The following is a 19,694-nucleotide window of genomic DNA, read 5'->3' as shown; positions in this document are numbered from 1 at the left end:
CATCTGTCAGAGCTGGAGCAGTTCTCTGCTGTTCATGGGGCAGTTTTTTCTTTATCTCTCCCACAGCCAATCCCCACTCCAGGAGATCTCTGCTGTCCATGGCCAGTGAGTGTCCCTGCAGGGCTGATCCAATGCCAGCATCCCATGGGGAGATGCTCCGCCCAGGGGAGGAGCCAAGCATTCCTACCTGGATCCAATCTGGGCCTGGCACAGCACAGCAGCCTTTGCCCCCTGCATTGCCAGAGGAGCAGCTTTCTGCTGCCCTGCATGGCCAGAGGGAGCCCAGGCCCATCTGCAGCAGCCCTGGAGCTGCAGAGGAAAACTCCCCCCTTGTGCAGGATCCCTGCTGCAGCAGAGCCACAGCTGGCACTGCAGGAGGGCTGAGCCCCCATGGGATGGGGCTGGGACACCCCCTGACACACAGAGGGGCAGGTTGTATTCAACGCATAATGTCAGTGTGGGTTTTTGGAGGTTTTTGTACTATTTCATTTGTATTTTTAATTTTCGTAGTAAATAGCTGTTATTCCTATTCCCATATTGTCTGAGAGTCCCTTAATTTAAAAATTATAATAATTCAAAGGGAGGGGGTTTACATTTTCCATTAGCAGACACCTCTCTGTTCAAACCATAACAGGGACCCCCAGCTCTCTCCTGGCCCCTGGCCCAGCCTTGGCCAAGGCATCTCCAACCAGAACAGCTGGAGGCTGAGGAAGAGGAGGCACCAGCTCCGGTCCTGTGTTCCCCCAGACCAGTTGGTAGAGCAGGAGACTCAATCTCAGGGTTGTGGGTCTGAGTCCCACGTTGGGCGCCAGCTGTGAGATTGATCTGGTGGCAGTTTGGGTCCTCAGCCCTCACAATATTACACAGGACAAAGGCAAAATATGAGAGGTGTCTTCTTCTCAGGATCAAAGTCCTATTTTATTCCTAGACAGGAGTCACCTCAGGATTCAGACAATATCCCAGGAAAGAGAGGGGGAATGTCTCATTTTTAAGAGATTTTAAGCTCAGGGGAATGAGGGATGGAGGAACAGAACCACAGCCAATGGGATCCTGGTGAGGAAGGGGAGAGGGGAGGGGTACACCTGGGACAAACCATCACCACCAGGGCTTTTGGGGGGGGAAAGGGGAAATGGGACAGAGCAAGTACCAGACCCAGTGCAAAAACCAACTAAAAAAACTGTTTAGTGCAATACAACACCCCAGGACCACCCACATCCTGCAGAACAACAAGGATCCCCCTGGGAAGCTGCTGGGAGCATCTCAGGAGGCATCAGCCACATCCCAGCGCTGTGGAGCTTGGCCTTCAATTTTCCCTGTCCCTCAAAAGCCACTTTGAGACTGAGCCAGGCCTGGGGGATGTCCAGGTGACAAATTCCCCCCCTCCCAGGGGATGCAGATTCCTCTGGCTCCTCCTGACCAGGGAATGGGCACTCCCAGGGATGAGTTGTTTCTCAAACCTTCCATGAATCACTCACCATCTTCCAAACCAGGGTGAAAAGTCCCCGGATTTGTGTTGGATTCAGGCTGGGGATGCTGCCTGGGGCTGGCAAACCACAGACAAAGCCAGAGTGAGCATTCATGACTCCAGAGGTGTCTCTGGACAAAGTCTCTGTAATCTTCAAAAAATTCACATTTTGGATCAATTTCAGGACCTGATCAACCTGTTCCCGGACAGAAAATGGTCCTGGATATTCACATCATCCAAGGGCACAGCCCTCCTGATGTCCAGCAGAAGATGCACTGGCTGGAATAGGATGGGTTCCTCCTCCTGCTCAGCTTCCCACAGGAACCAAACAGTAGGGAAGGTCAAACACTTCCCATTCCTAATATTTATCCATGCAATTCTGATTTTTGGCAGGTGACAGTTGCTGTTTTGTGGGGGGAAACCAGCTGTTTGTGTCCCAGTAAGCCTGGACCATGCTGGAAGCAATGCTGGGGGGCCTGGGACACCTGGACTCCCATCCTGTGACTTTAGGAGGTGTCCAGGGGTGAGAGGTGGCACCTGAGGGCAGCAGCAGCAGCTGGAGTTTTGCTAGAACAGGTCACATGCAGATTCTTCTGCTTCTTTTCTGCCAAGGTCAGGATTAAACGTGTGAGATGGTATTTCATGTTGGGACTCAGATGTTTATCAGTTCTTATCTCTGTCACAGTCCCACAAACCCAGAGTTCTACAGCACTTCACTCTAACAAACTAAAAATGGAGCCCCATCTCTCTCTACAAGGCCTTTTAAGGATAAACTGTCCAATTAAGAAATGACACCTAAATTATTTTTAATTTTAATCCAATAACAAACCACCAATGGCCTACAATGTGGAATTTTTATCCAATTACACAAAATCACCCAAACCCATGAAGGAGAAGGAGGAGGGAGAGGGAGAGGGAGAGGGAGAGGGAGAGGGAGAGGGAGAGGGAGGAGAAGGAGAAGGAGAAGGAGAAGGAGAAGGAGAAGGAGAAGGAGAAGGAGAAGGAGAAGGAGAAGGAGAAGGAGAAGGAGAAGGAGAAGGAGAAGGAGAAGGAGAAGGAGAAGGAGAAGGAGAAGGAGAAGGAGAAGGAGAAGGAGAAGGAGAAGGAGAAGGAGGAGCCTCTGCCCTACAACATCCATCTTGCTTTATCTATATTACTGTATTCCAAACCCTTATAAGTTTTCCATCCTGTGATATCACACACTTCCATTCAAACTGCACACCCACCATCCCAGCTCTATCATCCCATTTTGGAAGCTTCTCCACGGCCTCAGGTCAATGCAGTGTTCTCCTGGGGGTCAGTGCCTGCCAGCACAGAAAGTCTGAAATTCTCAGCATCCAGGGGGGTTCCAGCAGTCACAGTGCTCCTCAGCCTGTCCAAAGAGCCCCCAGACACCTCCTGGGAGCCCTGTGCCTTTCTGCAACCCCCTCCTGCCCAGCTCCCACCCAAAGGGAGGAAGGACCCACAGACAGCTCTGATGACATGGGATGGAGGAACCTGGGCAGCTCCTCTGTGGGCTCTCCCCACCCCACACCCCACTGGTGGCATCGGCTCCCCCTTTCACAACTTCCTGCAGAGCTTCTCCCTCTGTGCAACACCCCTGACCCGTGCTGGGTGTCACGTTCTGCACCCATCCCCCTGCCAGGCACCTCGTGGGGTTCCTGTTGAACCCTGGTTGCTGAGAATTTCAGAATTTCAGACTTTCTGTGCTGACAGGCACTGACCCCCAGGAGAACACTGCATTTGACCTGAGGCCATAGAGAAGCTTCCAAAATGGAATGACAGAACTGAGATTGTGGGTGTGGAGTTTGAACAGAAGTGTGTCACATCACAGGGTGGAAAACTTAGAGTTTAAGGCTTTAGAATATAGCAATATCTATAAAGCGAGACGAAGTTTTAGAGCAGAGGCTGCTTCTGCTTCTTCACCTTCTTCTCCATAGGTTTGGGTGGCTTTGTGTAATTGGACATAAAATTCCACATTGTGGGGCATGGGTGATTGGCTATTGGGTTAAAAGTAAAAATAATTTAGGTGTCATCTCTTTATTGGACAGTTTATCCTTAAAAGGCCTTGTAGAGAGAGACAGGGCTCCATTTTTAGTTTGTTAGAGTGAAGCGCTGCAGAACTCAGGGTTTGTGAGACTGTGACAGAGATAAGAGCTGATAAACATCTGAGTCCCAACATGAAATACCATCTCACACATTGAAACCTGACCTTGGCAAGAAAAGAAGCAAAAGATTCTGCAGGTTCCCAACCCAATCCCTTCGCCCACGGGGTCTCCAGGAACACATTCCCAAGGGAAGGGAACCCACCCATCCCACCCCACCCCACCATCTCCCTCCTGGCTGCAGCCCCCACAGCCCAACCAGCTTAGGGTCACAGGCTCAGCCTTCATCCACCTTCATCCTCCTCCCTGCAAAGATGCCATGGAAATGAGATTTTTCCCCCTGGAAAAGCCACCACTTGCGCCCTTGATCCCATTCTGCTCCCCACCATGGCCACAGGCTCAGTGTCCTTGGGTTTGTCCATGGGGATGTTGGGTTTGGGTCTCTGAGCAGCTCTAGGGGCTCCATCCAGCCAAGGAACTCACCTTATTTTATTCCAGGGAAAAGTTGGGATTCCTGAGCTTTGCTGAGCACCTCTTGTGCCATTCCAAGACCCCACTCAGATCCCAGATGGAGGATTTGGGGCTCATCACTAAATTTTGGGGGGATTTAGAGTTGGAGGAACATCCCAAGGCTCAGATCCCACCACGAGGGAGGTGCTGCTCTGGCAGAGCAGGTCAGGAATTCTTTGGATTAGGTTTGTCCCTCCATGTGGAAGCAATGAGGAGGAGAGAAGGGCTGGGAAGCAGGATGCAGGAGTAAAGAAGACACCAGCTCTTCCATGAGGGAATTCATCCCAAATGCCAAAATTGGAGGTGAAAGAGCCAATTTCCAGCTTTCCTTGGGCTCCCTTGGATCCTAGCACCTCAGGGGATCTCCATGCTGGAGAGGAACATGGGATAAATGTGGAGCTGTGACCTCCCTGACCTCCCTCCTCACCCTCTCCCACCCAGCCACGACTCCCAGACCTTGCTTACCCCAACATCCATCCTTGCCCTGGCTCCCAGAGCGTGGGAAACACCTCCAAACCCTCTGAGGATCCTCAGGGCTTGGCCACCCCCAGGCAGGATTTAACCTGCTCATTTGCATGCCCTCGTCACCTCTAATTAAATCTGTGTGGTGCCACAATCCTTCCAGCCCCCATTCCCCCTGGAAATCCCCAGGCTGAGCTGCCAGGATGATGGATGGTGGGAAGAAAACAGGATGGGTCCCACACACAGGAGCGGCCACGGGCTTGTTGGTTTTTCCCTGTTCACACTAAAAATAAGAAGGTTGGTGCAGGTTTGTGGCCAGAGCCATGGGGCTGTGGAGGAAAACCAGCTCTGTCTGTGGCCACAGGGCTCCTGGCCTGTCCCTGGCCTGGGATTCATAGACAAGATCACCCAAGTGATTTACCCCAGCTGTTGTGTTGTGATTTCAGGGTTTACCTCAGAACCTCGGGTCCCTCCCAGGTGTGTCAGTCACCTCTCCTTTCCCCTCCCAGCACTGTCTGTCACTCCTGGAATTCCAGAAGGGCTTCGAGTGGCAGATTCAAAGGATGCCCTCTAGCCCTGGGGGGCATTGGGCCATCCAGGTGTCCTTTGTCCCTTTGTCCCTCCCCTCCTGTCCCTGCTTGGTGGCTCCCTGCCCCTTCCCTGCCCCTCTCCCCGGGTTAAAGGAGCAGCAACCACGGGCTCAGGGAGTTCTGCTGGAGCTGGTGCTGCATTCAGAGGCCTGTGGGCCAGAATAAAGCTCTGCATCCAAACCCTCCATCAGAACCGACTCCTTTCCTTCACCATCCCCTTAAAGCTTCTCTGCCAGAGGGAGCAGCCCCTGTTATGGGAGGAAGCTCCATCCCAGCACCACCTGAGCTCCTGCAGGCCTGGATTTGTCCCCACGGGCCCAGCTGCAGCATCCAGCCAGCCCAAAGTGTCTGTGGGGTGAAACACCACAGTGCCACTGTTTGGTTCAGCAGCAAGGGACAGACAAGCTCAGGCACGTTCTGTCCAGCTCTATAGGTAATTATTTCAAATACCCAACGCTCTGCAGCAGGTGCAGCTCCCTCACTGAAATCCCCCAAAAAATTCTATTTCAACCTCCTCAAAGCAAGAAAATGATGGTGTGAAGGTCAGGGGGCTCCAGCCAGGAGCCACCAGCTGTGGACACCCCTGGCTGAGGTAGACGTGGGCACTTCACTGCCAGGGTCCCCCAGATGTCACCCACTCAGCACCTCATCACCCTTTGGTGGCCATCCCAGGGTGACCGTGCCAGGGTGACCATACACCAGGGTGACAATGCCAAGGTGACTGTGACAATGTGACCATAGACCAGGGTGGCCATGCCAGGGTGACAATGCCAAGGTGTCCATGCCAGGGAGACCATGCCAGGGTGACCATACACCAGGGTGACAATGCTAAGGTGACCATGCCAGGGTAACTGTGCCAGGGTGACCATAGACCAGGGTGACCATGCCAAGGTGACCATGAACCAGGGTGACAATGCCAAGGTGACCATACCAGGATGACAATGCCACAGTGACCATTCTGTGGTGACCATGCCAGTGTGGCCATGCCAAGGTGACCATAGACAAAGTGACCATGAACCAGGGGCAGACCAAGCAAGACGTGGAGGCAGAATGACATCAAGGTGTCCCCAAGCTCCTCTGTCCTTTCCTGTGTCACCCCAGAACAGGGTGTGAGCCCAGCAGCTGTGGCAGTGACAGTGACATTGGCTTGTCACTGCCACCCCCAAGGAGTCCCCATGCAGGGCAGGATTTGTGAATTTGTGCCTCTCTGAGAGGCAGCACCACCCTGGGCTGTGCTTTGTGCCATGCCATCCGTGCCATGCCATCCGTGCCATGGCCACCACTGCCCTCACCCAGGGACTCTGACCCAACCATTCCCCAGCCCCTGAGGGGTTAAACGTCCCCAGCCACCCCCAAATGACGGAGAGGCGCTGGTCCCCAGCAATTAGGTGACAGACCCGGGTACACCGCAGCCCGGGCTGTGACGTGAGGACGGATCCAGGCTGGCTGGCGGTTTGTCTGTCCCTGGCTGGCACCCAGCGCCCGGAGCCGCCGCAGCTGCTTCCTGGCCCCTCGCGGCACCGGAGCGATGTGTCACCGGGAATTCCGGACCCTGCAGCCTCTGCGGTGCCCCCGGGCCTGGCGACACCCCCAAAATGCCCCGTGGGGTCTCTGGGATGTCCCCACTGCTGTCCCTGCTGGGTGCGGGGTGCCCTCCCCAGGAGCAGAGCAGGGGCGCATTTCCCTCCCTAAAGCAGCTGCGCTTTGGGGTCAATTCACAGATTCTGCACGTTTTGGTGCTGGGGGCTTCAAAACCTGCAATGGGAAAAGATTTCTGAGTCTCCAGAAGGCTCCGAGCCCTCCCTGGGGGGGTTGGTATCCCCTTCCCGAGCCTGGGGGGCACAGACGGGCTGGGGTGAGCAGGGAATCGCTGCCTCTGGCTGGGAATTGAGGAGAAAAACAACAAAAAGGGGATTTGGAGTGAATCTGCAGCCGAGGCCGTTCCCAGTTTGCCCAGTGGGGTGACTGGGAGGAGCTGGGGGGGGCGGGGCGAGCTCTGGCCCTGCCGGGGGTGGGGATGGAGGGGCCGCTCCTGCCGGGGGGGGTCACAGCAATAAATCGGGGAGGGTTTGGCTTTTGAGGGGATGTAACCCCAAATCTCCCACGGGGACCGCAGGTGGCTCCTTGCGCCACCCAAGAGTGTCACCCAAATGTCCCCAGAGCCAGGCAGGAGCCGGGACCCTGCGCATCTGGGGGTGCCACATCTGGAGGGATCGCACGTGTGGGGGGCTGCACACCTCGGGGGATGGATGACACATCTGGGGAAGTGTCACACACTGGGGATCCCCAGCCGGGCATGGTGGCTGCACTACTGAGGGGCTGCACATTTGGGGAGTCCCACATCTGGGGGTGTCACACCTGGGGGGACATATCTGAGGGTGACACGGCTGGAGGGGTGACACATGTGGGGGGGGTCCCACATCTGGGGGGTGACACGTCGGGGGGAAGGTGACACACCTGGGGGGTGGCACATCTGGAGGGACATATCTGGGGCGGTGGCACATGTGGGGGGTGGCACACCTGGGGGTGACACATCTTGGGGGGGACACATTGGGGGGTGACATATCGGGGGGGACACATCGCGGAAGTGACACACCTGGTGGGATGGCATACCTGGGGGAGGTGGCACAGCTGGGGAGGTAGCACACCTGGGGGGACACACGCCGGGGGGGGACACGCCTGGGGGGGGTGACACATCTGGGGATGACACATCTGAGGAGGGTGGCACAGCGGGGGCCGCGGGAACGTGCTGCCCCCTCGTGGCCGCATTGGGGATTGCACCCTGCCCCTCCCGACTGGGGAAACTGAGGCACGACCGGCGCCCCTTCCCCGCCCCTATGGGGGGAATTCACAACTCCCCAATACCTGATCCCCCCGGTTCTGCCCGTGCGTGGCTGCCCTCGGTCCCCGAACACTCCCCAGGGGGGTCGCCTGCTCCGTGTGACACTGGGGGGTGCAGGACGCCAGGGTCCCCCCGTGGTGGGGTCGGTTTGTCTGTAAACCTGGGGAAACAAAGGAGAGAGAAGGTGAGCAGGGATGTGACAGCCTGAGGGACTGGGGAGCACAAATGGTACCCCTGGGGACAGAGGGGACACGGCCCAGCTGATCCATCACTGCCTGAATTTCACCGGAGAAGCCAAAAGGCTTAAAATGAACCCAAACCTCACAACTGTGCCGGGTGAGGTGGCTCAGAGGGTCACTCCAACCCCACAGACACTACCCCGGCCACCCCGTGTCCCCCCGGGCACCCCGTGTCCCCCTGGCCAAGCAGACCCCACGGCTCTGAGGATGATGATGATTCCTGCATCCATCCTTCACCCCAAATCCTGGACTCTCACCCCGGCCCCTCCCTGGCTACAAACCACCTTGGAAGGATTTTCTGGCAGTGCCAGCTTTGGGTGAGCCGGGACTGCCCCGCAGCCAAGGGCTGAGAGTCCTGCGGGTGACAGGGTGACAGGTCCTGCCTGCCTGCGGGACGTCACCGCCACCAGCCCCGGGGCGGGGGACCTTGGGGACACCTCCATCCCCGCTGGATGCCCGGGGCCAGCACGCCCTGCCGCGGGTGGGGTGCCAGGGTGATTGCGGAGGTGGTGGCGGTGCCAGGTGCTCGTGTCCCCAGCGTCCCTCCCCCGCTTTAACGAGAGGGCAAAGAGCAGCTGGGTGCGGCGCCGACGCCAAGCCCTGTCCCCTGCCCTGTCACCTGCCCTGTCACCCTCCGCAGGCACGGCCCGAGCAGCAGAGCCAGCACCGAGGTGAGCGGGGACACCCCGGGGCTGAGACCCCATCTCGGGACAAGGGGGGACCCCCGAGGGGCCGGGATGGAGCGGGAGATTGGGGAGGGAGGGACGGGGCGATACCTCAGATACGGCACCGCCCGGGCTGAGGGGTTGGGAACACTTTTGGGGTGACAACGACCTGGATGGGGTTTGGGGACACATCGGCGGTGACACAAGGACCGGCCTGGGGTTTGGGGACACTTTTGGGGTGACACAAGGACCGGGCTGGGGGTTGGGGACACTTTTGGGGTGACACAAGGACCGTGCCCAGGATCCCACAGCAGGACCGAGGCGCTCCGGCTGCTCCCCGGCAGGATGGGAGACCCCTTCGGCCGCTGGAGCAGCAGCCCCTCCCGGTGAGCGCCACCCCGGGGACCCCCGAGGGCTGGGCGGGACAGGGGACAGGGCGTGTCAATGTCCGTCTGTCCGTCCAGGAGCGAATATGACGACAGGACCCCGCTCCAACATTCCAACAGCTTCGCCCGCCTCAGCGGGAAGAGCATCTACAGTGAGTGAGGGCTGCACCCCAAAAACCCCCTCAGTGCCCCCCCAGCTCGTCCCTGTCCCCTCACCCCGCCTGTGCCCTCAGACCAGCGCAAGGACTACGGGCAGACGCTGCTCAAGGTCCAGAACGATTTCCAGCACCACGTTGAGGTAGAAGCCCCCCCAAAGTGCCCCCCCAGCCTTGCGAGGGGCCTGTGTCACACTGTGTGACACCGTGTGGCACCGTGTGGCCTCCTGTCCCCCCCAGCACCTGCTGACGATGCCCCTGGAGCGGGAGCTGCGCAGCGCCGAGGATTGCCTGGGGCGCCTGCGGGAGCTGGAGGAGCAGGGCCGGGTCTGGGGCCAGGATGTCGTCCTGGAGGTCAAGGACCAGGAGCTGGTGCTGAGCGATGTGGAGAGCAAGGTAACCCCGGACAGGACACCCCCAAACCCCGGTACTCCCGGCCAGGGCACCCCCAAAGCCTGGCACCCCCTGGCTATGGGAACCCCCAAACCCCGGTACCCCCTGGCCACGGTGTCCCCTGAATCCTGGCACCCCTGGGCTATGGAGAACTCGAAATTCCGATACCCTCTGGCTATGGGAACCCTCCAATTATGGTGCCCCCTGCCCAGGGTATTCCCTAAATCCTGGCACTACCTGGCTATGGGAACGCCCAAATTCAGGTACCCTCTGGCTATGGGAACCCCCAAATCCTGGTACTCCCCGGCTATAGGAACCCCCAAACCCCAGTACCCCCTGGCCACAGTGTCCCCTGAATCCTGGCACCCCCTGGGCTATGGGGAACTCCAAATTCCTGTACCCTCTGGCTATGGGAACACCCAAATCCCAATAGCCCCCGGCCAGGGCATCCCCTGAATCCTGGCACACCCTGGCTATGGGAACCCCCAAATCCCTGGAGGGCCGCCCCCTGTCCAGGTATCCCCAAATCCCAGTCCACCCCACTGCCCCCCACCCTGGCAGCTCCTACAGCCCTGGCTCCCCCAATCTGGGCACCCACAGCCCTGCCCCACCTCCAGACTCAGCCCCCAAACTCTCCTGTGCGACCAGCACCCTCATTAAACCCCTAAATCGCGACCCCACAATCCCCCTGCACCCCTTTAACCCTTTCCTAGCCACTGATTCCCGGTGTTCCGCCTGGCAGGAGGAGCTGGAGGCGTTCCCGCTGGGAAGCGTGCAGGGATGCTCGGCCGGGCTGGACAACGCCGTGCTGGCCATCAGCGTGCAGGAGAGGAACCCTCCGAGAACCAGCGTGCTGCTCTTCCAGTGCGAGCGCCTGGGGGTGAGCCCTGAGCGGGGAAACGCGGGGGGCAGCGCCCCGGGATGGGCTCTGAGCGCAGCGGCTCCGTGCAGGCAGAGACGCTGAGGAGCAGCCTGGAGAAGGTGCTGAGGCAGAGGAAGGAGGAGCAGAGCAACCACTTCGGGCACAGGTATGGGGGGTAAGTGGCTCTGCGGTCCATCCCTGGAGACAGCTCGGCTGGGGCTCCAAGTGTCGCTCCCCAAAGTTGTGGTGAGTCTGGTGATGGGGTCTCCTTGTGGTCCCACAGCGCCCCAAAGCCCCCCTGCCCCACCTGAGGGGTGATGGGGGCCCTTTTCCACCACTTTCCCAGCTCCTGGCTCAGCCCCCCCATCCTGCCCCACCCCATGAACACAACGCCCCCACCCCATCCACGGGCTGAGCCCCCCATTCTGCCCCACCCCATGGGCCCGACCCCCCAACCCATCCAGGGGCTGAGCCCCCCCCATTCTACACCATCCCCATGGGCCCGACCCCCCCCTATCCACGGGCCCAGCCCCCCATTCTGCCCCAATTCATAAACACAACCCCCCCACCCATCCAGGGGCTCAGCCTCCTTCCCACCCCTCCTACACCATCCCCATGTGCCCGCCCCCCCACCCCATCCACAGGCTCAGTTCTCCCATCCTGCCCCACCCCATGAACAACCCCCCACCCCATCCATGGGATCAGTTCCCCCCCCTCCCACCCCCTTTTCCCCTTCCCTGTGGGCACAGCCCCCCATGGCACCCACGAGCTCGGTGTCCCCTCATCCCCACGGGCACAGTGCATCCCCCACCCCATTTCCCATCGCTGGCTTCAGACCCTCGGCCGCTCCTCCTTCTCCCCCACACCCCCAGACCACACACCCCACTCTCGGAACCAGCCCCGCTCCTGCCCCACACCCACACACAGACCCCCCCTCCCCCCAATCCCCACAACCCCCTGGGCTCAGCTCACCCTCTCCTTCCCCTCCCCACCCCCACAGAGCCCCCACCCCAACCTCAGCTCACCCTCTCTGTTCCCTCCACACCCCCATACAGCCCCTCAAGCTCAGCTCACCCTCTGTTCCGTCCCCGTTACCCCCGCAGCCCCCCGGAGCCCCCCCCGTACGCGGCCCCGGAGCGCTGGGCAGAGCCCCCCGAGCCCGACCCCCAGCCACCCCCCCGGCGGGGGCCGCTCTCCTCGGATTACCGTGAGTCTGGGCCAGGGGGGAGGCACCGCGCCGTGCCTCAGTTTCCCCAGGAGCAGCGGTGACGCTGGCCATGTCCCCAGGCGCGCCGGAGCTCCCGCAGGTGGCCCGGGGCCGAGCCCACGGCCAGGCCATGCCCGAGGTGGAGCGGGATGTTGTAAGTGCCCACCCCACCGACCCCTCCCGGGAGGGGTCATCTGGCACCCCCAGGCTATGGGGACCCCAAATCCCGGTACTCCCTATGGGAACCCCAAATCCTGGCACTCCCTGCCTATGGGAACCCCAAATCCCGCACTCTCTGCCTATGGGAACCCCAAATCCCGGTACTCCCCACCTATGGGAACCCCAAATCCCGGCACTCCCTGCCTATGGGAACCCCACACCCCACCGCCCCCACAGGAGATCCTCAACCACGTCCTGGGCGACCTGGAGCGCTTCGTGGGGCGGCTGAAGACGGCGCTGAACTCGGCCAGTACCAAGAAGAAGCTGAAAAAGTCAGGTGGGAAAGGAGGGGAGGGTCCCCGGGGGCTGCTCGGGGTTCCGGTGTGCCCAGCCCGGTGCCAGCCCCAGCTGTGCCCCTCCAGCGCTGCCCCCAAAGGATGAGTACACGGATTTCTTCCAGAAGGTGAAATACGCCCTCAACCTCTTGGTAGGTGCGGTTGGTAGGGCTGGAGGGGGGGGCTGGGGGTGGGGGGGATGTGGGGAAGGGGCTAAAGGGGAATTGGGGGGGCTGTGTGGGGAAAGGGGGGCTCTGTGGGAATAGGGGGGTGTGGGGATGGGGGATTGCAGGAGAATATGGGGAGTGGGGCTGTGTGGGGATAGGGGTCTATGGGGTTAGGATGGGGGGGCTGTGTGGGGAAAGGGGGGCTGTGAGGGCGGGGGGCTCTGTGGGAATAGGGCGGTGTGGGGATGGGGGATTGAATGAGAATGTGGGGAGTGGGGCTGTGTGGGGATTGGGGGGCTGTGGGAACAGGGGGGTGTGGGGATGGGGGATTGCATGAGAATGTGGGGCTCTGTGGGGCTGTGTGGGGAAAGGAGGGCTGTGAAGGTGGGAGGCTGTGGGGAGGGGAGGCTTTGTGGGAATAGGGGGGTGTGGGGATGGGGAATTGCATGAGAATGTGGGGCTCTGTGGGGCTGTGTGAGGATGGGGGGGCTCTGTGGGGCAAGGGGGGCTGTGACAGTGGGGGGCTGTGCGGGGATGGGGCATTGCATGAGAATGTGAGGCTGTGTGGGGATGGGAGGGTCTGTGGGGTTAGGAATGGGGGGACTGTGTGGGGTGAGGGAGGTGTGGGTGGGCTGGGGGGCTCTGTGGGGCTGCGGGGGCTGTGTGAGGGCAGAGGGGGCTCCTTGGGGACACCTTTCCCCCCCCCATAGGGACGGAACCGCCCCTACGTGACGGAGCCGGATCCCCCCGAGCTGCTGCCCCTCATCTTCTCCGCTCTGTCCTTCGTGAGTGTCCCCGGAGTGGGTCCCATCCCCCGGAAAGTGTGACACGGGTGGGGATCCCCCCTCAATCCCCCATCCCCCGCAGGTGCTCGGGCACTGCCCCAGCCCCGAGCTGGCCCCGGCCGTGCAGAGCCCGCTGCTCCTGCCCGAGGCGCTGCAGCTCCTCGAGGACACCCTGAGCGATGATGATTACGGCGTCTGGAAGAGCCTCGGCACCGCCTGGAACAAATCCAGGTGGGCTCCAGCACCCCGACACCGAGACAGGGGGTCTGGGTTTGAGGGGGGTCCCAGCGCCCACCGCGGTGCCCCCTCGATGTTGTAGGGCCGAGTACCCCAACAGCGACCGGGTGCCCGCGTACACGCCGGTGTTTTCGGACGGGTGGCTGCCCCCCGTGATGGAGCAGGAGCGCCGGGGGAGCCTCCAGGACAGCGCAGCGCCTGCCTCAGTTTCCCCAGCTCTGTCGCGACCCTCCCGGTCCCTACCCCCCGCCCAGGCACCGGGCACGGGCTGGAGGGACCATCCGGGCCGAGGGTGAGTGTCCCCCTGTCCCTGAACCTGAGGGGGGTCGGGGCAGGATGTGGGCACTGATGCAGCCCCTCCGCGCCCCCAGATCCCCGCTCCCTGCCCAGGGGCTGGTGCGAGCCCTGTACGACTTCCAGGCCAGGAACTCGCAGGAGCTGAGCGTCAGGAAGGGGGACACGCTGCAGGTGGGAGCGGGACGGCCCCTCCTTGGGTGGGGGGCACAGCTGGGACCCGTCGGCCCTGCCCTCCAGCTGCCCCCATTGTCACCTGCCCAGGTGCTGGACCAGCAGAGGAAGTGGTGGCTGGTGCAGGACGAGCGGGGGGACAGGGGACACGTCCCTGGCAACATCCTGGAGTCCCTCCCGGAGCCGGGGCACAGCTCCAGACAGGTGGGGGACCCCTCTGCCATCCTTTCTCTGCGCCCCCCAACACGAGGGGGTGGCCGGCGGCTCCCACGACGTCCCCTCCTTCTATCCCCGCTCCAGGACAGTCCTCCAACCCTGCACCCCAACTCCTCGCCGGCAGAGGTGACGGCCTGGCTGATGGACAAGGGCTTCTCACGGATGTAGGTGCTCCCTTGAGCCCCCTCCCCGCCAAAAACCCACCTGGGTCTATTTGGGGCTGGGGGCGAGCCCGGCTCACTCCTGTCCCCCCCCACCCCAGCACGGTGCGGACCCTGGGGGTGCTGCGGGGACGCGAACTGCTGCAGATGAGCCCGGACGAGCTGCGAGGGGTCTGTCCCGAGGAGTGGCGCAGGGTCCTCTTCAAGCTGTCCCCGGTCAGGACGTCCCTGGGGGTGAGCACTCCCACCCCCGTACCCCATCTCGGGACACCCGGGCCCACGCCCCCTCCCCACGCCCCACCCCCGGGATGGTCTTGCGGGACCCCCACCCCCGGCCCAGGGGGTCCCCCAGGAAAAGGGGGAACACAAAAGGGGATTTAAAGGGGCTGTGGGACCCCCGGCCCCGCAGCCCCGCCCCAGTCCGGGGCCATGGGGGGAGGGATCCTCATCCCCATCCTCACGCCCCCTCCCCTCTCATCCCATCCCTCTCTCCGCAGATCGGCCCCATGGACTGAGCCCCCGAGGCCACGCCAATGTCCCCATCACGTGCCCACCCCGGATGGAGCAGCCTGGGAATGGCTGGGTTTGGGGGCGAACCCACCCCCACATCCCGCCTGTCCCCCCAAGGCAGAAAAACCCTCCTAGAAATCACAGAACGGCCCCCCAAAGGAAGGAGGGGGGCAGGCACCCCCCTCGGCGGGCTCGGGTTTGCGAAGGGACTTTGCACCCCAAAAATGTAAAGGGATTGATGTGGAAAATAAAAGTGACAGCAATGGGGTGTGCAGAGTCTGGGGGGCACCTCGGGGCAGGGAGAGGGACAACGGGAATAGGGGAACAGGGACAAGGGGAATAGGGGAATAGGGCAGGAAGAGGGACAAGGGGCATAGGGCAGGGTAGGGAGAGGGCCAAGGGGCACAGGGACAAGGGGCATAGGGACAAGGGGCACAGGGACAGGGCAGGGAGAGGGACAAGGGCACAGGGCCAAGGGGCACAGGGACAGGGCAGGGAGAGGGACCCCGCATTTCACCCCTCCGCAGCCCCCAAGGCACATCCCTGGTACCCGCCCACCTTAGCGAGCCGATGGCAGGAGGGGCCCCGGGGGACAGGGCTGTCCCCAGCCCACCCCGCTCAGCACCCTGCGTGGGTGGCAGGGCACCAAGGCTCCCTCCCGCCGGGCTTTGTCAGAGTTGCCTCATTAGAGCTCATTAGGAATGTGCTAATGAGGAGCGGGGGCGGGAAGAAGGGAGCCGCGGGGCTGCTTTCCTTTTCCCTTTCCCAGGGCTACAGGGAGGGCCCTGGGAACAGCACCGGGCTGAGCTCCTGCCCCAAACCAACCCAGCCACGCTGGGAATGGGTCCCATGGGGCAGGGACCCCACCTCACCCCACACCCACCAAACCCCAACCACGGGTGGGGGTCACTTCAGTGCCCCCAACACCACAAGGCCCGTGGGGGCACAGGGTGCCACATCTAAAAATGATTTATTGCCCTGGGGGGCATCATGCTGGCGCTGCTGTCCCCCCGCAAGGGTGGAGGGTGCTGGAGGGGCTGGGTGAGGACTCCCCCCACCCTCTGAGCCCTGTGCTGAGCTCCTACACCTTCTTGTTGCCCCACTTGGCCATCTTGTTGTTGATGGGCATCTTCTGGAAACGGCTGGACTTCAAGTAGGCAGCCACCTTCTCCAGAGCCTGGGGACACACACAGAGGGTCAGGAGTGCCCCCACCGCGGCAGCCCCACCCAGGGGTGGCCTTGGGGTGCTCCTGCTCACCCCAAAGCGCTCCACAAAGTCCTTGAGGTTCTTGAAGGGCTCCAGGCACTTGGGCTCAAAGATGCGGTTCTGATCCAGCACGTCGAACATGAGGAAGTCCACGAAGGTCAGCTGGGGACATCAGGGGACACATAGTGAGGACAAACCCCCTCCCCAGCCCCTCAGCCCCCACGGGAGCCCTGGCAGTACCTTCTCCCCTGCAAACCACTTTCTGTCCCCCAGGAAGTTGGAGAAGAGCTTCAGCTTCCCCGGGAGCTGCTCCAGGTAGCCCGGCTTGAGCTTCTCCTGAGGGAGGAGGGAAGGAAAAGGTGAGGATGGGCAGCCCCAGCCTGCCACTCTGGGGAGCACCCTCCCAATCTGGGGTTCCCAGTGCTGGCACAGGGTCTCCAATGCTGGCACAGGGTCCCCCAGCCTGCAGCACACTCACAAAGTCAGGGTTGTAGCAGACCATGACAAGGCTCATGCGGAAATCCATGATCTGGTTCTCCAGCATGTCCACACGCAGGATCTCCTCCTCTGTCTCACCACCTGCACAGGGGGATCAGCACTGGGGGCCCAAACCCTCCCTGACCCCAGCCCTGCTGCTCCAAACCCTCCCTGACCCCAGCCCTGCTGCTGGTTGTTGGTCCCTTTAACTCCAACCCCATGCTCACCCCCACTCCATCCTACACCCCAATCCAACTCCAACCCCAAACCAAACCCAACTGAGCCCCAATTCAGTTCCAACCCTACTCCAATCCCAACTCCAGCCCTCACTCCAAACCCAGCTTTAATCTCACTCCAATCCCAGCTTTAATCCTACTCCAAGTGCACTCCAGCCTAATTCCAATCACACTCCAATCTCCACCCCATCCCACTCCAGCCCCAGCTTTAATCCCACTCCAATCCCAACTCCCATCCCAGTTTTAATGCCACTCCAGCCGCACTCCAGCCCCACTCCCATCCCAACTCCAAGCCCACTCCAACCCTAAATTTAATCCAAATCCAGCCCAACTCCAATCCCAAATTTAATCCCAACTCCAAGGCCACTCCAGCCCCAACCCCAAACCCACTCCAATCCCAGATTTGATCCCACTCCCATTCCAACTCCCTTCCCAAATTTAATCCAACTCCAGCCCCAGTCCAATCCCAACTATAATCCCACTCCAAACCCAGCTTTAATCCCACTGCAACTCTAACTCCAACCCCAAATTTAATCAAACTCCAACCCCAACTCCAGTCCCACTCCAATCCCAAATTTAATCCCATTCCAAGCCCCCTGCCCCCCACTCACACATGTTGTGCTTGCGGGCGATGTAGCGCAGGATGGCGTTGCTCTGGGTCAGTTTGGTGTTGCCGTCGATGAAGTAGGGCAGCTGGAAGGGACAGAGGGACATGGGGACACTGGGACAGCGAGACACCCCCAGCCCCTGCCCCCCAGCCCCTGACACCTACGTTGGGGAAGTCCAGCCCCAGCTTCTCCTTCTCGTTGATCCATTGGCTCTTATCATAGTTGGGAGCTGCAAGGGAAGGGGGTTTAGTGATGCTGTGTCCATCCCAAAAGCCCCAAAAGAGGCTGAGGGTGGTGTGGGGACCCCCTGACCCCCTCACCTTCCCCACAGCTGTAGAGTTTGTCCTCATAGGGTGTCTCCGTGTACTCCAGCAGCAGGCGGATGGCGTGGGCGAGCTGGGGAGGGGGATCAGTGAGACACCCCAAAAACACCCCCTAATTGTGAGCCTGCAGCTGGCTCACACACGGGGAAACTGAGGCACAGGGCAGGGCAAACGGCACCCCCTTCCCAGCACCCCCAGTCAGCACCCCCTGCACAGGGGGACCCCCCCCAAAAGCAACACCCTCCCACCCCCAAGTGCAGCAGGACCCCACAATCCATCCCAGACCACCCCCAAAAGATCAAGGAGACCTCCCACAGCTTCCCCAAAACACCTGAGGGTCCCCCCAGATCCCCCCAAAGACCAGAGGGGCTCCCACAGTTCCTCCCAAGGTTAGGGGGGCAGCCTAAGACCCCCCAAAACACCAGAGGGATCCCCACGGACTCATCAGAGCCTCCCAAAAGGCACCCCCTGCCGTCCCGCCCAAGGCTAATAAGGGAGCCTCATTAGAGCTCACTAGGAATGTGCTAATGAGGAGCGGGGGGAGGGGGAAGAGGGGCCAGAGCCGCCTCCCTCAAAACACCAGAGGGACCCTCACAACCTGTCCAAATGACACAGGAGACCCCCGAAACCCCCCCCTTAAACGCCCAGAACCCAGGGGAGACCCCCCAAGACCCCCCACAAGTTCAAAGGGAGCTCCCGCAGCCCCCCCACAAGATCAGTGGGACCCCCCCCCACAGACCCCTGGCTGCCTCCTAAAAGCTCAGAGGGGTCCCCAGAGCCCCCCCAAGCCAAAAGGAAACCCCAGAGCCCCCCCAAGCCAAAAGGGAACCCCAGAGCCCCGCCACGCCCCCACCCGAATGCACCGGAAACGCCACAGCCCCCGTTCCCAAAGCCAGCAGGGACCCCACAAACCCCCCCCGAATATCCCCGAAAGACCAAAGGGACCCCCCGAAACCCCCCAAAAAAGCGGGGGAAGCCCCGAAAACCCCTTAAATCCCCCCAAAAGCGCAGGGGGACCGCCGGCCCCGCCTTTGGGGTGCGCGCAGCCCCCGCCCCACGCGGAGGTGTCTCGGGGCTGTCCCGGGGGTCCCCACTCACCCCGCGGATGTCCCAGTACCCCAACACCGCCATGGCCGCGCGATCGCTGCCCCGCCCCCCTCGTGACACGGCCACGCCCGGCTGGGGGCGGGGCTGAGGCAGGGCGCGGCTGGGGGCGGGGCTTAACGGGACCGGACGCCACGGGGGTCCCCCTTATCGGACCCTTCTTATCCCGGGGATCCCCCTTATAGGATCCCTCTTATCCTGGGGTGCTCCTTATCCCCCCTTACCCCAGGGTTCCTCCTTATCCTGGGATTCCTCCTTATCTCGGGGGTCCCCCTTATCCGGGGGTTCCCTCCTATGCCGGTGATTTCCCCTTATCCCATGATTTCCCCTTATCCTGGGACTTCTTCCCCTTATCCCGGGTGTCCCCTTTATCCCAGGGGTCCCCCTTATCGGATCCCCCTTATCCCGGGGGTCCCCTCCTATCCCGGGGGTTCCCTTTATCCCGGAGGTCCCCCTTATCCCCTGGCTCCCCCTTATCCCGGGATTTCTTTCCCTTATCCCGGGAGTCCCTCTTATCTGATCCCCATTATCTCGGGGATCCCCCTTGTCCCGGGACTTCTTCCCCCCTTATCCCACCTTATCCCGGGGGTCCCTCTTATCCCAGGATTTCCCCTTATCCCGGGGGTGCCCTCCTATCCCGGGTGCCCCCCTTTATCCCGGGGCTCTGCGGCCCCCCCAGGCTCCCCCTTAGCAGAGGATTCTGTGCCTCCCGCCCACCTGCACGGAACCCCCTTAACCCGGGGGCCCCCCCCTTATCCCGGGATTCCCTCTTACTCCGGGGGCCCCTCTTATCCCGGGGGTCCGCCATATCCAGGGGCTC

General features: G+C 61.3%; 2 protein-coding genes across 2 annotated transcripts; one reads left to right on the top strand and one right to left on the bottom strand.

The window, feature by feature from the left end:
• Positions 1-8,828: 8,828 nt before the first annotated feature.
• EPS8L3 (EPS8 signaling adaptor L3) lies at positions 8,829-15,225 on the top strand. Its single transcript, XM_074528127.1, has 19 exons — positions 8,829-8,884; positions 9,180-9,264; positions 9,343-9,416; positions 9,498-9,562; positions 9,660-9,815; positions 10,555-10,692; positions 10,764-10,849; positions 11,778-11,881; positions 11,962-12,035; positions 12,278-12,377; positions 12,463-12,527; positions 13,253-13,327; positions 13,410-13,558; positions 13,647-13,856; positions 13,936-14,032; positions 14,123-14,236; positions 14,333-14,412; positions 14,511-14,643; positions 14,907-15,225. The coding sequence occupies exons 2-19, from the start codon at positions 9,224-9,226 to the stop codon at positions 14,922-14,924; spliced, it is 1,779 nt and encodes a 592-aa protein (XP_074384228.1). The 5' UTR covers positions 8,829-8,884; positions 9,180-9,223; the 3' UTR covers positions 14,925-15,225.
• A 645-nt stretch (positions 15,226-15,870) lies between these two features.
• LOC102064776 (glutathione S-transferase Mu 3-like) lies at positions 15,871-19,009 on the bottom strand. The gene is made up of 8 exons (XM_074528126.1): positions 18,869-19,009; positions 17,768-17,843; positions 17,612-17,676; positions 17,451-17,532; positions 16,605-16,705; positions 16,367-16,462; positions 16,178-16,288; positions 15,871-16,096 (listed from the first exon to the last, which is right to left on the bottom strand). Exons 1-8 carry the CDS (start codon positions 18,899-18,901, stop codon positions 16,001-16,003), a joined length of 660 nt encoding a protein of 219 aa, XP_074384227.1. The 5' UTR covers positions 18,902-19,009; the 3' UTR covers positions 15,871-16,000.
• Between the last annotated feature and the right edge of the window lie 685 nt (positions 19,010-19,694).

Source organism: Zonotrichia albicollis, chromosome 28 (assembly GCF_047830755.1).
Source record: "Zonotrichia albicollis isolate bZonAlb1 chromosome 28, bZonAlb1.hap1, whole genome shotgun sequence".
NCBI classification, from domain to species: Eukaryota; Metazoa; Chordata; class Aves; order Passeriformes; family Passerellidae; genus Zonotrichia; species Zonotrichia albicollis.
This window is presented reverse-complemented; position numbering and strand designations above follow the sequence as displayed.

What these genes read in the sequence shown, in the direction of transcription:
- LOC102064776 (XM_074528126.1), bottom strand. Translation starts at nt 18,901, where the DNA reads ATGGCGGTGTTGGGGTACTGGGACATCCGCGGG. An exon ending in ACTCTACAGCTGTGGGGAAG is followed by an intron (nt 17,677 to 17,767) that starts GTGAGGGGGTCA and finishes CTTCCCTTGCAG; the next exon opens with CTCCCAACTATGATAAGAGC. An exon ending in TCTGCTACAACCCTGACTTT is followed by an intron (nt 16,463 to 16,604) that starts GTGAGTGTGCTG and finishes CTCCTCCCTCAG; the next exon opens with GAGAAGCTCAAGCCGGGCTA.
- EPS8L3 (XM_074528127.1), top strand. Translation starts at nt 9,224, where the DNA reads ATGGGAGACCCCTTCGGCCGCTGGAGCAGCAGCCCCTCCCG. An exon ending in ATTTCCAGCACCACGTTGAG is followed by an intron (nt 9,563 to 9,659) that starts GTAGAAGCCCCC and finishes TGTCCCCCCCAG; the next exon opens with CACCTGCTGACGATGCCCCT. An exon ending in TGAGCGATGTGGAGAGCAAG is followed by an intron (nt 9,816 to 10,554) that starts GTAACCCCGGAC and finishes TCCGCCTGGCAG; the next exon opens with GAGGAGCTGGAGGCGTTCCC.